General features: G+C 34.5%; 1 protein-coding gene across 2 annotated transcripts in view; it reads left to right on the forward strand.

Annotated features, from left to right (window-relative positions):
* LOC145691040 (uncharacterized) overlaps positions 1-19,079 on the forward strand; it is an 84,474-nt gene that overhangs the window by 54,112 nt on the left and 11,283 nt on the right. For both annotated transcript variants that reach the window (XM_081766638.1, XM_081766639.1), the window contains exon 2: positions 13,258-13,647. In XM_081766638.1, coding sequence (XP_081622764.1) covers positions 13,258-13,647 — 390 coding nt within the window. The remainder of the gene's footprint in view (positions 1-13,257; positions 13,648-19,079) is intronic.

Raw genomic sequence — 19,079 nt, forward strand, 5'->3', positions numbered from 1 at the left:
ATTTAACTTGCAAATATTTGAGTGCGATATATCATTACGAATGTGCTTGTTATGTGAACCTGTAATAGTTATTGAAGGCGTTTACAATATGGTCTGGGTTTGTGACACTTTCCCCGCTATATCTAATTCAGTAATTTCATATTTCGCTTTGGTGTTATGTTTTAACTCTATGTTTGCTACCTTCCACATAGGTGAGGGTTGGTTTTCATTATTGTTTATAAAATTTCGTAATGGGATTTCTTGGCAAATTTAAGTAGCTTTCTATAAATGCTTTTGTAGTGTTGATAATATTCTTGCATTTCTTGAGATTACTTCCCTTTTTATACGTCATATTTAGAGACCTTATTGTCTTACTTAATGTTTTAATACCGGTTGTTACCCATGTTTTCTTATTACACGTAGAAGTAGGAACGGTGTACTTTTTCTTTTCTTTCTTTGAAATGCTTCGTTAAAATAATTGACAAATACATTGTGAAACCCATCCCATGCATTGTTCAGGTTGTTAGCCGTATATATCTGCTCCCAAGCTTCGTTGAGCAAACGAAAATTTAGATGTTCTATGCCAGAATCATTAAAATATCTTTTCGCTACTAATCTAGTACCCGGTTTATGTACTTTACCGTTTGTAATCTCGTTACCTTTTAACATTACTGTAAAAATCTGCGCCTCATGCACAAAGCCACTGTTGAGTACTTGAACATTACAAGTAAGACGGTCCATATTAAGCAAAATTTGATCTAATGCACTGTTTTTATTCGTAGAGAACATAGTGTGCTTTCTGACTGCTGCAGTTAAATTATATGCTTGCATCAGAATCTTAACTTGGTTATTTATTTTGGGTTCTAGAAAGTCAACATTTATGTCACCTACTATCTCAACCTGCTTCCCGTTTTTATATAAAAGTCAAGTATAATTTCTACATTTTGCACGAAAATATTAATGTCACTGTCTGTGGTCCTATATACACACAAAATAATTAGCTTCATACCTGGTACTTCTACTACAAATGATTCAGAATGCTTTTCGATATTTAGATTGTTAAATGTAGTTACGACCTTATTCTCTAAATCTGTTTTGACATAAATGCATGACCCCCTCTATTCTTGACAGATCTACTATAACTAGAAATTAGCTTATATTACTAATAACAACTACTACCTAATGGAATTTGAGAATATGGTGGAATAATAGTGTAAATATGTTGTTGATAATTTCTTAAATTTCATCAAAGTTAACTAGCATGGATTTCAGTTAAAATATGTCAATGATTTTTTCCGGTAACAAACGAAGACAATTTATTTAATTCTTATTTTTTTCATACCTCGCCAAGTAAGTTACATATTTGTGTGTGTTTGGTTTGATTTCATATACACCACATCTAATCATGTTCTGATAGGCTTTTGAATTCAAAGCATGTTATATATAAGGTGACTGTTCTTTGATTGTGGTTTGTTGTTATGGCAAGGTTTTATATTCTTATTTTATTTAGTGTATCGATTCTTAAGGAACTTTTTTCTCGGAACAGGAATCACTTCCTCAGGAACGGAATCGGTTAAGAGTCATGGGAGTTCAGACTATAATGTTTATATAATTAATCATCACATGTTTCAAAACTTGTCAAAAATTAAAATATGCGATGCAGAAAATACAAACAGAAAGTACTAAGCAACAACCAACACATTTGCCGATTGCTAAAAAGGGATTACGTAAACTTCTTCTAGGGTAGAGGAGAACACAGTGGCTCAGTGGCTTACCGCTTATATCTGATGCAAAGAATTCCCTGGCCAAGTAAGTTTGACAACAACTTCCGTCTCGAGAGTAAAATTCCGGAGCGTCCGAACAAAGGAAGAGATCGTCGCATTTCGGTAAAACGGAGCATTTGAGAGCGAAACGAGGTGTGAATTGTATCGTATACACCTGTTTCGTAATTTGGAAACGAGAATTGTATTTTTTATATAGAATTTATTGTGTGATTCGAGATAGTATATCATGTTTTATTTTTGGCATTATATTTTTTTTCTGTTAGATAGATTTGAGTTTTAAAGAGTGCTAGAAAATTTGTGTGGTTTGTATATCATTGTTATTGTTATAGTGTAAAATCTATTTTGTTTGCCTGTTTTACATTAATTTTATATACTTATAGCATAAGCGCCTAAGCCATGGGGTAAAAAGTGTCACTTGCCCCTATTTCTCAGACTGGGGTCAGAGACATTATTTTGCCTCCTTACTTTTCTCCAGTATATTATTATTATTATTATTATTAGGTTTATTGGACATTTTGCCTCCAACTTTTACATGTGTTAGGCGCCTATCACTTATAGAAAATCCGTGTTCGGTATTCCTATAGAGTGAATTGAAATAAATCTTTATATGAGTAATAAAGTAATACATAAACATCGGTCGTCTTATGCAGAGTCGTTTTCGCGTATGATTAGCGTCATACTAAAGGCCTGACTATTTCAGGAAACATGTTAGTCGAACTCTTTAGTATGATACTAATCGCGCGTCAGAACGACTCTGCATAAGGCCCCGCATGTTTAGGAAATGAATATAAGTTTGGAAGTACGGAAATGTGTTTTGTTTCTTCGGATTTTATTGCAACTTTTGGATAGCGAGTCCCTGTAGGGACGGGACCCTCTTTTCCGATGAATTGCGGTCCTAGTCCAATAGGTTTGAAGCTGCGTACAAAAACTGAGCGTTAGCATCTTTACCTTGTTCGTCATTTCCTTTTAGATGTATGCTAGTTCTGTTTTCAATTAATTGCTTTCTATAGTATATTACGCAATGTAAAAATGCATTTCATAATTTGGGCAATGTTTTAAGATTTCCAAAGTAGAAACCCCATAAGCATTGTTAGTGGTGGACAGGAGGGACATGTTCCCCCAGCATTTTGGCTGAAATACTTAAAGAGGCTAATGCTAAAATTGCCACATGGTAATGAACTTTAATGAAACCCATGCGTTCCCCCAGAATTAATAAGCTAACGACGCGCATGAATCCCATGTGAAAGATCTAGGATAATCAATCGAGCTCACCAGAAAATTTTATATAACATTGACACTGGGAGTAAAAATAGAAATTTAACCACAAGCGTATAAGGCTATTAATTTAAAATTTCTGTTTACGAATCTTGGTGTTTAGTTGACAATATTTTAAGCTTTGATCCTCCTACCTATTTTTTAGTATATCTTTTTCTTTTTAGGTTCCCAAAATACGAATTTTTAGGGACTTCCGAATTTTACTGATTAATAATGAACGAATACGCCTGCAACTTATGTAAAAAGGCCTTTAAATTTGATCGGAACTTGACACGCCACAAGAAAATAAAACTGAATACTTTAGATTTATTTGTGACGTTTGTGGTGAAAGGAAACCAAGAAAGGAAGACTTAATTAAAAATGTATAGAGTACACATCATTTTTTTTCCCAGAATGTGAAAACGTCGATAAATTGTTCTATTTGTGTAGAGAATAAGCTAAAACTGTGTCATATTACACAACCTTACATTAGTGAACAATATATTGTCATCAATAACGAACAGTTCGTGTTTCCTAACGAAAAAGAGTTTCAGGTCTGGAAAGAAAATACAGATAAATAACAAGCGTGAAAACTTAGTTTGAAACGAGAATATAATAGAAAGGGAAATGAAGGAACAAGATTCATCAGATATTTAGATGTCATCGTGATAGCTTATTTAGATTATGAAGCAAAATGTGCAACATCCTAAAATATTGGGAAGAAACAAAATAAATAAACCCTGTCCCGCGAAAATGAATGTTGTACGACAGATTTTTGGAAAAATTAAAGTTAGCCTCTGCTAAACTCATGTTGGTCATCAGAGAGAGTCTTTTAAGGCTTTCTAAATGTGAGAAAGTCAGCATTGCCGCTAAAATTTCCCTCAAGTTTCCACTCTATGAAATTCTTGATTCTGTGCGCCTATCTAATGAAAATATTCTGCATTTGGACCACTTACAGGGAAAGACCTGCACAACATTGCACGAGAATATGATTCAAAGCAGACACTGTCCGAAATAGTAATGATTGCACCAGTGTTGAATCCTCAATCCATGAAATGTAGGTGTGTGGTGGTATTGTCAAATTTTATAAACCTCAATATGTGCTGTTGGACACTCATCCTTAGCTACGTTCTGAGGATTTTGTACTTATAAAAATGAATGAGTCTCAGAAACAAATGCTGAAACAATTTGGCTCTAATTGTATATGTATGTACAATACATATAACCTCAATCCTTGCGGATTTGAGCTTACTACGTTCCTTGTGTTAGACAGTCTGTGTGAGGGCTTTCCCTGCGCTCTGATATTCTTTAACCGTGTTGATCTCCAAGTGATGGAAATATTTCCATGTGTGATTCGGGAGTCTTTTATGTAATTCTATTCAAACTCTTATATAAATGTTGGATATGGCTCCTACCTACTACCATGCTTAGATTAAGACAATACTTTTCCCAGAATTTCATTTATTTCATTTCGTGAATCGAGCCTGGAGAAAAAGTCTTTCAAAAATCCGAGGACAAGATAAACAAATAATAGTGTACAAAATTCTAAGTAATCTAATGGAAGAAATAGATGAACCAGCATTTGCTAAAATGTTGGAAGAAGATATGAATTAATTTATTTCAGATTCATATACAAAATCATTTGGAGAGTATTTCGAAAAAGAACACAAATTCCATGGGTGGGCCTTTTATTATCGACTCCATGCAGGCCTAAGTACGAACATCCACTTGGAAAGAATGCACGGAATTATAAAGCTTTTGTATTTCAAGGACAAGAAACCAAAGCGACTTGGTATCACTATTCTCACAATCATGTGGTTTCTCAGGGATAAAATATTTGAAAGATTAGTATCGATGTACAAATGGAAGGCAACATGGAAGCTGTCTGTAATACACCAAAGACAAAATCATTCATTGGAATTGCCTTTGGAGAATGTTATTTACGAAGAAGGGATATGGAAAATACTATCCCAAAGTGGAACCGGCATTTATGAAGTGCGAAGTTTAGATCAATACTGCAATTGTAAACTTAAGTGCAGTGACTATAATGTGTGCATTCATTTCTTCTGTAATTATCCGGATTCGAGTATTAAATTGAACATGTGTAAACATATTAATGTTCCCATAAGAGTAAAATCTCAAATGGAAATAATGCAAGATGAACCAAGTAACTATCGAGAGTTTTTCATTGTGGAATGGGAATACCTAGACGTCAATCCTGATATAATCGTAAACGAACTGTCTAAAGGCAACAAAAGTAAGCCATTTTGCTACATTCCATCGTAATATTTCGTACTGCTGAATTCACGATAACACGGCTCGTCAGATTAAACTTCTCTGTTTCTGCTCTCTCTTCCTCTCTAGACGAGAATAGCCGAACGCTTCCGAGTACGCCTTACTTCGAGTGGATGATCGCTTGTCAGTAACAGATCGCCTTTTTTTCGGGTGTTCCGGGTTTTTTGCTAGCTAGACGTAAGTTTGGCAATATCGTCTCTGTTGGTCTTCTTGGGGTACTCTCGTTTCTTCCCAAATTCTCATCTATCAACATTCACTTCCTTAATGATCGTTTCCCTTAGGGCATAATCGTGGTTGGTTGAAATATTTTTTATTTATTTTTTTCATTTTCCAGGTTTGCTGATGAAGCTTTTCTTCCTAACGGATGATTGCTTTAAGTACGGTTAACATTTCCTATTATAGGACATATAGTTCACTTCAACACGATAACATCAGACTGTACATTATAACTTATATACTTTCCGCATACAGTGGAAGCTGTGTGGAGATGTAATAAATCGACACTGAAACAAAATCTATAACAATTAACCATTATTAACAAACATGTATGTTCATAAACTTCATTATTTAAAAAGTAACTCCAATCCGTTAGACAGGTACCGCCTGGGATGCACAGTAGAAAGATTCGGCAACAGAAAGGATTTTAGTAGAGCAGATACGTTCTCAAAATCAGAATCAAAACAATCAAATCACTGAAACGAAAAATCAAGAGATATGATAAACGTAAAAATTTCCTTGAGTATTTTTTAAGTCAGACCTTTTCAATAATGTGTTTCTATTCCTCCTTTTTTAATGCATATAATCAATATATTTTGTTGTTGAATGTTACACATATTAATTAGTGTTTAACTTGCGAAATGCTTACCGAAGTAAATTGAAGAACTCACATATTCGTTGTGGTTTTCAAGAAAATGAGATGAAATCTTTAAGTTTTACGTCCCACATTATGCTGGTTAGGTAGAATGTGAACCTACTCAAGGTAAATCCTAATTTTTGTACTACATATAAATCTTAGTACCAAAAACATACCGTTTACAAGTACAACATTAAAAAAAAAAAACTTGTATTACATTTAGAAAAATAAATGGAAAATTGTGATAATGCACCAAAATATCAAAATTGTAACGAAAAAGTTTCGTCACTATGGATAATTGATCATGTAAAAGAAGAAATCGAATTGTGACTTGCCATCTTCGTCCACATCGATTTTAAGTCAAAAACTACTGAAAGAACTGAAAGCATCAGATAAAGATAAAGTAGTTTTCAGGCTTAACTGTCGAAAATTTTTGCTGGGCACAATCAAGAAGATTGTGGAAAGGAGCTCTCTGAGGTCCAAACTGCTACGTGCTTTGTCAGCTTTTGATCCCAGGCTACAAAGAAACAATCCAGAACTTGTTCAGACTAGGATGAAACGCATCCCAAAACTCTTCATGGGCATAACAGAATATCTGATTCTGTAGTTGAGAAAGCAAAGTGCCAATTTATTACCTTTATGTACTGAAATTCAGGAGGCTTATGACTTTAGAGAATACGAAGAGAAGTTGGGCAGCAGCAGATTAGATGACTTCTTTGCAAAGGTAATGACCATGAAACAAGAATACTCTGATTTGTGGAATGTTGGGAAAATGTTTAGCTTCATTAGTGGAAGGCAGGTTCTTAGTCAATAAAACACTTATTGTTCAAAACCAAATTGAAGATTCTCTGGTAGCACGGAGGCGGCTGCTTAATGCTATTATATATAATGGAGTTGTAGTCTTTTTTTTTTTTTTTTTTTTTTTTGATCGAGGAATTCTCTCAGTTTGTTCAGCTTGGAGACACTATGATGAATACATTAAACAGAAACGAATCAAAAGTGCAGAGGAAGGTAAAATCAAAGGTGAGAAAGAAAACTAAGAGCTGAAGTTAAGAAATTGAAAGCAAAGAAGAAACAAATAGATTTATGTTACAAACAGGAACAAGATGCTCTAGTAGATCAAATTCAAGCATGGAAAGCAAAAGAAGATTGTTTAAAAAATATAAATGTGGGATTAACCTGTCTCAGAGTTGGCAATATTGGAACTGATAGTTGCCACGGTGACTTTGTAGGAAATCGTTCACCTTTGGTTAATGGGTTCCTTGGTTTGATCTGCTTGCGCCAAGTTAACTTAGTGGTAGACAAACACTGTGTGTGTGGGTTTCCTTGAGGTTCTTCAGTTTTCTCCCACTTTCTTCATTCCACCATTTCATTAATGTCATCATCATCACCGTCTCCTTTAGCCTAAACAGCATAGCTGTGGAAAGTAAAACTTAGATTTCATTTCATTTTAGGACTGATAGTAATAGGTCTCAGAGAGATTTGGTTATATATTCCTGACTGCATGTTATAGTGCTTTTTATTATGTTTTCAAACAAAAATGTCTAATTTGCAATGTCAAGGTATGTGGTACTGTATCATACATATACAGTGAGAGCTTTGAATAACGGACAGCAATTGGACATGAATACTTGTCTGTTGCAGAGAGGTTACAGAAATTTAATTTCTCACAACGGTGATTGAATGCAGTAATATACAGTAAATACATTATGTATGAGGGTAAATACGTAAAATTCAATATCAAAATACTCTATTTAGTAAGTATTTGAATTACTGAGAGGGATGGAGAAGAAATTCATTTCTCTTAAATAATATTATTGCTGAGGGATGTGTTATTATATTCGTGTACTGCAACCGGCCGAACTCCTTTATTTACCGAACTCCTTTTATTTACCATTTTCCTCTATAAGGGTAGTACACAAAACTCATTAGCAAGTATCCTCTGAGAATTCTCAGTACGGTTGTGGAAGAAACATATATGTGTGTGTGTGTGGCAAAAGGGACCAAATTTGTTCGGTTAGGGAAGCTCTTTCTCATAGAATTCTTAGTTATACGACTGACCCTGCTTGAGTATTATTATTATTATTGAAGTTTTTCTAGAATTTCCACCAGATATCAGTTTATTGCAGGCATAAACAAAAAAAGAATTTCCAGTGTAGCTTGAACCTGTTGTGTTTGATGGTTCACCAGGTCTGGACTGATGATAGATACACTTGTTGGGAAAAGACTTCTCGCTACTGTAATGTGTCGCAGAACCGAGAATAAGTATTGTCCGTTATGAAGATGTTATTGCAACGTGGGTAAAAAAAAGGACTTTCAGCGTCCGTATCTGAGAGTGTCCGTAAAAGGGAGGATTTTGTTCAGTAAGAGAAGATATATTTTTGCCGGGACAAAAATATCTGTTCATATTATGTGTCCATTAAGGGAGGTTTCTCTGTATTATTATATACTTACATGATAAATTTTGTGTAAACAACAAGTATTCACATTGTACATAACAAATATGTAAATGACAAATAAAGGAGTGTGTTGGACGGGTATGGGAATGGAAGAGGCCATTGAAAAGTGTATAATATATCTTACCCCATATCTTCCCATTTATATTCAAGAATTTATGTTTGGGAAATCGGTTTTCACTTTTCTGCGGGAACCCTGTGATTGTTACCTAATCAATCCTGTTATCAACCATGTTTCTCGTATTGTATCTTTTTATTAATTTCTTTATTAAAACTTATTTATTTTCAAACTTTCAATACTCGTACACAAGACTTGGTTCGATCTCAGCTCGTGCCGTGTGGACTTTGTGGTGGAAAAACACCGTGCTTGTGGATTTTCTCAGGGTTCTCCCGTTTCCTTCCACTTTCTTCATTCCACCATTTCATTCATTTCTCATAATCACCGCCTCCTTTAGCCTAACCGGCATAACAGTGGGACCAAAAACTTTAAGATCCCATTTAATTTTTCGTACACAAGACAACACTCAATAGTTATATACATTTCCACTTTTTTCCAAGTGAGCAAGCTCCTTCAGATGTTTGGATTTCGATGAGTTTAGCATCATGTTAGTTTTATTATAGTATACTATTATTATTATTATTATTATTGGATGTCTTTTAGGAAACATATTAAAATATTTAGTCGGTAAGGTAATCTTTATGTACGTGGAATAATTTTATTATTTACTTATTGATCATCACATTGAACTTAAGTCACAATAGATTGTGTCATTATGCCGAAAATTAAAGTTTGTTAATTTTACTTGTGCGTAATATTGTATAAAATAGGGTAGTTTTCTTTCCCAGCAGAGTGAAGGTATGTAAGGACTAATTCGAAAGCTCATTTTATAGAGTTCTTAAGATAACTTATAGTTATTTGTGATTTTCCGGAATGATAGTTTGGGGTAAGGTGTGTTTTTTTTTATATTTTAGTATGGTTTGTTTGTTGCTCTTCACTACGTTAGCTAAAAAAAAGTATTTCAAGCAAAGAGTCCATTGGTTTAGATCAGCGTTTCCCAACCTTTTCCAACTTGCGGCACACTACGGGTGTAACTTGAAGTCTCGCGGCACACTCATATATATTATTATTATTTGCAAATATAAAATACCATGGTATTTTTTTTTCTGTGATTACTGATCTCCTCACAGAGATGAAAGCTCGATCATTGGTTTTCCCCTATGCCAATTCATTATGCTTACTTTTTTATTCTAATTTTAAAATAGAAAACAAATGCAATGAAATATAGGACTCAGATTTTTAAAAATGCGCTTTCTTTTTCGAAAACTATCCAATCTTTCACTAAGAACTAAGATCACTAAATAACGAACGAGCAAACAAATATCTTGTATTTTTAACCTTGCTGTTCTAACCAAAACCGGTGCATATTATTCCAATCACACAGCTTGCGATGCGTCGAAGTCAAAACACAGCTGTTGAACAAAGTGTTTTTCTGTCATTCATGTGCGAATGAGTGTTCTACGAACGTTCACTTGACGCGTACCGTACAAGTTTTTCCATTTCTCGGTGTTAGTATGACTCTCAATTAAAGCATAACATAGCAGCTAACCGTGAAAATGTGTAAGAGCCGAAATACTGTCTGCTACACAGTAATAGATGTATAATAATATATTACAATTACAGTAATTTTTCCATGGTAGAAATTCATAGTAATATGAAATACAAAAATATACATTTTTTTCCCTTTGTCTTGCAATTTGGTTGCTATAGAATTAATAATTTTGTTTCGATTTCCTCGAGGCACCCGGTTGGGAAACGCTGGTTTAGATCAATGAAGATATTTCAGTATATGCTTTATACTTCTGAAAAACATGAATATGACCAGCAGTAAAAAATTCATCATTTACGCACAGAATATATCTGCAATTCGAGAAGGAAATATACATCAATTTCGATATTATCAACTTAAAGTTCTGCTTCATACACTTTAATTTGAATTCATAATTTTCGACGTGAAACTGAGATACGTGCAAAATTTGTGGAAATATAATTTCCTCTGCTGTGGGTTGGAAATCGGAAAATATATATCATAATATATTGAACTAATTATACACTTTCAGGTTGTATCATGCTATTTTTTAAATATGCCAAGTCAATCCATTTCTTCTAAGTTATACTAATTGAATGTTGCTTACCTGTATTGTGGATTTTCCGGAAGAAAGCTTACAATTTTAGTTATTACAGATTATAATCATAAGTTAAGATTGTTCATTTTGTATCTCAGACAATGATAGGATTTTCTGCGTAAAAACGCAAAGTTCAATTCAGTGGCAGCTAATGTTAGTGTTGCAGCGTTGCGCAACGACCAAAGTATTGCAAGAAAAAAAATATCAATAGTAGTAAAGAACACAAAAATATAGTTTCTAATTTTTCAATATAGAAGCAAATCAATATAATGACAATTAAAAAAAGTAATTGCAGAATTAGAAAATAACAAAGAAAATATCTAGTAGAGTAGAAAACAAATGAAAGGAGACCCGCATTTACAAGTTAATTCTTAGCTTATATTGATAAAGAAGGCTTCTTCTACAGTAATTTGTGATTCAAATATTAATAAGTCAGTATGAAAATTCGCTACCCCTGTGGATAGTATTTTGGTATATACATATTTCTATTATAAAATAAGTGTATTTTATACTCTTGATAATTTCCACATAAAACTGTATGATGGTGATCGCCAAATTGAATTTGGGACTAGTTAGCAATGCTCAGGGGCGTAGCCACGAGGGGGTCCACCGAGTCGGGACCTCTCAAAAATTTCGAAATTTACTAACAATTTGTAGACTTTTCTAAAAAACTATACTTGTTTAACAGATAAACGATTGCTGTAGGCTAAATATTTTATTTTACGCTTCATCATGTACTCTTTCTTTTCTTATAAAAATAATCGTTGTATCATTTTTTCTAAAACTATAGGTGACAGTAATTAAGAATTACTCATTATCTTTTCGGGTGCAGTATAAGACAGGTCCCATATTATGTAGACGTATTGGACTTCCCTCAAATACTTTGGACACCTCCCAATAGCATTTCTGAGTGTAGAACTGGCAATGCTGGTTGTTTAGACGTTCTTTGCTTTTGGCTTCTGTCACATGCTGATCCTACATCTGGCGGGTTTCAAGATCTGCTTTCCAGAACGTATGACTTTGATAAGCATTGTTTCGTCTCACGTGGAAGTATATTGTCTTCATCATGCATTGCGTAACAATCAAAACGGATGATTTGGAATGTAGTTTTTTCTTTTACGCACATGTATGTGCTGATGTATGAATATGTGACATTCGGAATGCATATACCAGTACCTATTTTGTATCAGCTGTTTTGGTTTTTAATTATTAGATTTAATTTTATTCTATGTGCTTTAATTCTGTAAATAACCTACAAATTCTGAATGAATTGTATATCATGACTTCTGTAAATAACTTACAAAAAAATTACTCAGCTTTCAACTGAAGAAAAACTTGCAATTAACGGTTAGACAAAACAAGCAAAGGGCAATTCAGGAGAGTGTTCGAAAAAATCCAGTTTGAACTTACAGGATATTTTATGGCAGTAATGTTGTATGCACTAGAAACAGTTCTTCAATTTATTTTAAATTTTCTTTTATTTTAAAGTTCTTTCCACATTCAAAAGAATTGACACTGATTGAATTAAATGTCCCAAGTGATTAATCAGATATGTTCTGCATTTTTTATTTTTTAAAAGCAGAATTTTATTGAATTTCACATGACACATAGCATTTGCCTCTAAATTAAGCTAATTAGTCAATGAGTCCACTTTATATTTTCTGTCTCCGATCGCCCCGCCAAGTGATCTTTGTGTTGGAAAAACACCGTGTGTGTGGGTTTCCTCGGGGTTCTCCCGTTTCCTCCCACTTTCTTCATTCCACCATTTCATTCATTACTCATCATCACCGTCTCTTTTAGCTTCACCGGCATAACGTGGGACGTAAAACTCAACGATTTCATTTCATTTTTGTCTCCGATTGTTTGTACTGCAATACCCGAAACCACAATCAACCGGCCGCCACTGGTTCAATTATTGGTAAAATATAGTTTTCTCCCTAGTGTTTATTAGTCTGATGGGGAAAATACCTTATTATTTAATAAAATCGTCTATGTTTAGTGTTACATATAATACCAATAAGGAACTAAATCTGTGAAACTTTACACCAGATCCTTGTGGACTTAGCAAATAAACTTAGTTTCAACTACACGAACATACGTTGTTCTTTTATATATTTTCATGTTTTGAAGCAGAGGAGACATCTAAATAATGTTTTTCTTGCAATTTCCTTTCTATTATATGTTGTGTTTATGAATAATAAATATTTCATGGTTGGTTAGATATATTCCCTTTTCCTTTTCTTATGGAATTTTGAGAGAAGTAATGTCGTACATTTCAAATATTCTTTTTTCTTTTCCGTCAGGTTCTAATACGGAAACTGTGAAAACAATGCTGCGAAAGAACATTCAACACACCGTAAAAGAACCACTTAAATTTTATTTATAATATATTAAAGAATGCTTTCCCTCATTCAATGTGTGCCAAATTATAAAATATTATTTTCGTTATTAGGATGATGACTGATGACTTGAGGATGGGAAGTAAGGAATGTTCCATTGAACCTCCATTGCTGTGTGATGTGGAACCTGTTTATATCAAAGAAGAGCCACGAAAAGAAAATGAGTTAGGATCGATTGGAGACAAAGAAACGATATTACCAGTAGTGAAAACTGAACATAATAGTTCTTATGATGGCATAGTTTGTGCTTCGACTTCCAGCAGGGAAGTATCTCGAATGAAGTCAGATTATTCGACGAACGACAGTGTGAGATATTTTAATATATTTGACAACGAGTTTAAGATAGAAGAAAGTAATGTGCAAACGACGTCATGTGAGACGCTGACAAATAAAACAATACAATACAATAATGAAAGGAACTCATGCGAATTGGACATTAATAGGTAAGACGTTAAGTTATTTTTGACAGTATTTTTCAGAAGTTATTTACTGAGTCTTACACATTTCTTTATTTTTCGTTGTATATGTCCTTTAGCATACAAATTATTATATATCAGAATTGTCATAAGTACCGGAAATCAATCCTAATTACCAGAGGACCGCAGTGGCTCGTAATTGAGCGTTCACCTTTGACGCTTGTCCCTGGTTCCATCCCAGTTTGCACCAATTGTACTTTGTGGTGGACAAATACCGCGTTCGTGCATTTTTCTCGGGGTCATTATTTCATCATTACCGTCTTTTTTCGCCTACCTGGCATAACTGCGGGACGTAAAACTCAAATTTTTCATTTCATTTCGTTTTTTCACAATTACCGGAATCGATTCTCTAAACTAGCTAATGTTGAAGACTAAATTTCTGTTCCTAGTTTTGACCGTTGATTACTGATCCTGTTGTTTTAGTTTTAACAGCGATCCTCTTCAAGCATGAAATATTTCTCTTTCTGAACAAAAAAAAAAGAAAAAAACTTGCCCAATTTCCATTTGTGAAAATATTTTCTCAACGACGTAAACAGTAACTTATACGGCAAAATTTACGATACCAAGAAACGGGAAACAACCCCAAAAAATCGAAGGAACGACTTCCGTAGCACGTGCAGACATTGGCGCAACCTTACAAATAATACTACGCTGTCTGTTGCAAATAGGAGGGTGGTATGGTGTCTCAATGATAGAGCGCTTACCTATGGTACGCGGGGTTCCTGGTTTGATCCCCGGCCAAGTAAGTTTGTGGTGGGTAACCTTGTCCGTGTGTTTCTCCGGGGCACTTCTGTTCCCTCCTACATTCTCATTCCACCGATTCGATCATTCACTTGCTTTAATCATTGTTTCCCTTACCTTAACGGACATAATTGTGTGACGTTAAGCTCGAAGATTTCATTTCATTTCTATTGCATAGAGGTTCTCATTACATAGGTTCGAGGATCGGTGTCTGTCAGAAAACACTGTCATGATTTTGCGATTACTAGCATCGATTACCCTCTTTGCTGGGTTCAAATGAAAATTTAAATGCACAGCTCCGTATCTCGTGTGTTTGGTATCCGTGAAAAGTGCTGTATTTGTGTTCGACACTAATATTTGTTATTTTCGATCAGTTTTCGTATGTCTCCTCCTAACCTGCCTCCAAGTTGCGGGACTGAATCTGGACTAAACGCCATTGGAAGGGTCACCGTTTATCTTAATGACCGCAAAAACTATGGACTAGAAACTAATATTGGCCATTTTCGATCATATATATATCCCTCTCCCCCTTCTCCATGTTGAGGGGCACGGCATTGGAAGTGTCACCGTTCATCTCAGCGACCCTGAAAGCTATGGATTCAACACTAATGTGAATTATTTTAATAGTTTTATGTATTTGCCACTCACCCGCCCCCAAGTTGGGCTGCTGAATTTAGATTTAATCAGCATCAGAAGCATGGGTGCCCACAGAGGGGGCAATTGCTCCTCCCTGGATTTTCGAAACAGGTTAAAATTTATAGGCTCTTCTGGTGAAAAGTTTGCTTTTAAAATAACATTCAAGTAAATGGTTGGGAGTAACAAAATTTAGTCGAATCCACCCCCAATATGTTAACCTACTCCCCTTCTCCGTACGATGTTTTATATTTTTTTTTTCATTAATGATTATATTCAGCCTGATGAATGCAATGACAAAATATTTTGAATGATAGTATCCGTCAGTTGAAACGAAAAGATAATTTCACTCTTCGTTGTTTCTTTTGCAGACGTGAAGTTATTCTATGTGCTAAATAATAAAGATGTATTATATGCTAAAATAATTGGCACTTGGACATGAAGGGTTTGCGCACACGTCTCTTATGGTAATTCTGAGAGAATGTGAAATATAGGGCCATTTAATGACATTTTGACACGTTATGAAAGAAGTTGATACTACTCTGAACATTATAATAATATTATTCCGCAAAAGCGATAATGCTTGAGAGTAACCCTTGTCCTAACGAGGAAACACCAAACCTTCCTTTCAAATGTAGTATTTCAAAATGCAAGGACACATAAACGGACTGCTGTGGATTAGTAGGTTTTGGAAATGTTGCGGGAGAAATCGACACCTACTATGGGAGATGTCGACACTACATAAACAATGAAATTCTTCACATCTTTGGAGTACAAGAAACATAAAACAAAATGAAATACTACATCTAAGGTCGCTACTATCTACATATGGCTTGTTTGCAAACTCTTTTTTACGATTCACAACAACCTCAGTTGAAATACAAGAGGAACACTGAAACAATGTAAGCTCGTTAAAAACGAACTTTGTTTTACATCTGTTCTCTAACAAAGTGCTTTCAGTGTTTGCTACCCATAGTAACCAATAATCGAAAATCATAATGGAACACAATCATTTTCGGAATTCATATGCGAAGAACCAACAGAGGCTGATTTCTTCCAAATGAAACACTTTCTCATAGTCTTCTTTCACATTTTGCCTGGGCTTTTACGAACTAAGTACGAATATAAGTTGAAATTGCTTTTCAAACTGCGTGAGAATATATTAAGGATTGACAATTTTGAGTATTGTGTAATGGGTGACAACATTTCTATACCAGCATTAGAGGCTTTCTTTAATATATTAGGAGCTTTGACACGTGTACAGTGCTCATCTATAGAGTTGCACACGAGACAAGATTTGTGGCTGTCTCGTCTCGAAAATGTGCTGTAAAAGTGATGCCTTGACTCGAAAAATGTATATTTCTCTATTGGAAGAGCCGTGTCTCGACTCGTCTTGTGCGCATCCCTACTCATCTAAAGCCAACTGTACTTTAACATTAGGCTTATTCCGGACTAAATGACCCAGAAGCTGAGAAAGCGTGTTTGTTATGTAACCTAAACCTATGATGAGTACACTAAGATGAACCAGACGGTAGTCCGTTTGTCCGATGAATTTCCTTATGACAAAGGAACTACATGTCGAAATTTCCCTACAATCACTCTTGATTTATTCCTAAGTGCGTTGATCAACAAATGCTGGCACGAGTTGTCACTGTAACAAGCAATATATGTCAACCTGAACATGCATACAGATGGTATACTCTCTCATAGTACCAATCTTTGCTTCCTTTCATTAACATATATTACCGCTGTGCCTTATTTTTGACTTACTGAAACTTATAACATGGATATTTATTTCTTAAATAAAGCTTTATGTACCTGTTTTAAAGGCTTCTGTTTCCATTGCAACAGGCAAAGTTAACTTCTGCGCATATGCAACGTGTTACTGAGAACCGACACTAACCTTCCACCGGCTGAATGTTTCTTCTCGCTTGCGTGTACGATCACTTGCTTTGCAGGACCTTAAGGCCGTGTCTAACGTTTTGAGCTGAGATCATCTATCCCTATATAACAACATGGTGAACTTCTTTCCAAAATATTATGAAAACTATTTGTCTTATGCAGTTCAAACTTTCTCCAAATGTTAACCTACCCCCATACTACATGTTCACTTTTTTATTTTTTATCTAGCTCGTATAGTTCATTAATATTACATTTTAAAAATAAATGTAACAACGCTGGAAATAATATAAAAATAAACACAAATTCAGATGTTGGAGAATCACCAGGGTTTCTTGTCCTGCTCGTGAAGTTGCAGATACAATCTCTCCTGATTCATTCAAACCATTGTTCCTCACTGATCTTCAAAAAGTTGGTAGGGGAGGATAACAAGTTATGAAATGAGAAGAGATTGTTCATCTAATAATGTGGAGAGTGTATATCTTCGAAGTTATGTTAGTTGACGATCTGATCATATGGTTCGGAAGAAGAAAGGGTTGCGGAAGGCAAGACTGGCTGCTGTCAGAAATGAGACAACCTTATCTGCCTGCACATCTTTTTACTTGTATCTTATAACAAGCCTTGTCAAACAGAATGCACTTTCTCTATTTTCATTTTTCGACCTTTTTTAGCCTAAGTCTTGATTTTTGCGTGGTGAAAAAGATGAAACACAACAGAGGACACGCAAAACTAAAAGCATTATTATCAGTATTTTGCTTTCCAAAATAAGGAGTGTAACTTTAAAAAATAACACTTATAACTTCAAAAGAAAGATCTGGGAAGATGAAAGAACAAATGCAATTTCAGGCGTGTGCCTAATAGTAATATACAAAATAAATAAATAAATAAATATTACAATATTTCTGAGGATCTAGATCATTTGGACCCCACATTGGCTCTCCAAAGATAAGCAAGTGAAATATTTTTTCACTTTATTTTCACTGAAAACCTGATTTACAGAATTGATTGAAAAGTTCGGGAGAAAACAATGATAACTCTAATTTTAAAACCGCGTGAGTTGGTTACAGGGTTACAAGAAACAATAATAACACTCATGTGAGCTGAATTGCGCAAACAATTCAAGATTATTAAAAAAAGAAAGAAAAACAGAGAAAAGCATACTAAATATGCTGTTGTTTCAAACTTGAACTCTTTCGACAATTAAGCTCACATGAGTGCTATCATTGTTTTCCCGCAAACTGATTCAATAAAAACGTACTGGGCCTATATCGCAGCTAATACTGCACGTAGAGCCTCAAGAATATAATTGCATTACCAAATCGTATGTGTAGAATGCAATAAAAATGGTAGCGAGACCAGTGGCGTCTCGTGAATACCTCCAAGGGGGGCAAATTCAAAATATGAAATGGAAAGTGGTATAACTGTTGGAATCGTTCGAAAGGACATTAAATGTCATGCAACTTTTAGAGGATAAACTTTGTCATATCCCTTCCCAGTTAGCCCATAAAATATTCACTATACACTTGAAAAATAATAATATTTATAATAAATAAATGAGAAGGCAGAACATAATAAGTGATTTTATTAATTTTTGAAAGAGGAAAGGAAAGATATTTAAGCAGTTAGTTCCCGGCTTATTAATATAACACTTGCGTCGAAGACAGACCCTCACAGTTCGCTCATCATATAATTATACAATTTAATTAGATAAAAGTGCAGAACAAGAATGTAGTGCCACTTTTTTTTTTTTTTTTTTTTTTTTGAAAATTTACGTTTAAAATCTGTTAATTCAGAAACGAAGAATTTATTTATGCAGGCAAATAACGTGTAACTTATGTAACTGAGATACAGCGCTAAAAAAGTTTGCCCCATCACCATGGTATTGTTCTATGTGAACAATGCAATGAACATAAGTATTTAGTAATGTTATGAATGTTAATTTACATTTATGCACTAATAATTATAACAAATATATTCTGATCAGTGGCATATTTAGAAGGACTATCGAACTCGAAGTCCCCCGAAATAATTTCATTATTATTTTCCGCATTATACGCACAACACAAATGCATCTTACTGATTCTCAAGCCCCCCCTCCCCGAAACAAGATCCTAAATTTGCCACCG

The sequence above is a fragment of the Thermobia domestica genome, chromosome 7 (assembly GCF_964235325.1).
Source record: "Thermobia domestica chromosome 7, izTheDome1.hap1.1, whole genome shotgun sequence".
NCBI lineage: Eukaryota > Metazoa > Arthropoda > Insecta > Zygentoma > Lepismatidae > Thermobia > Thermobia domestica.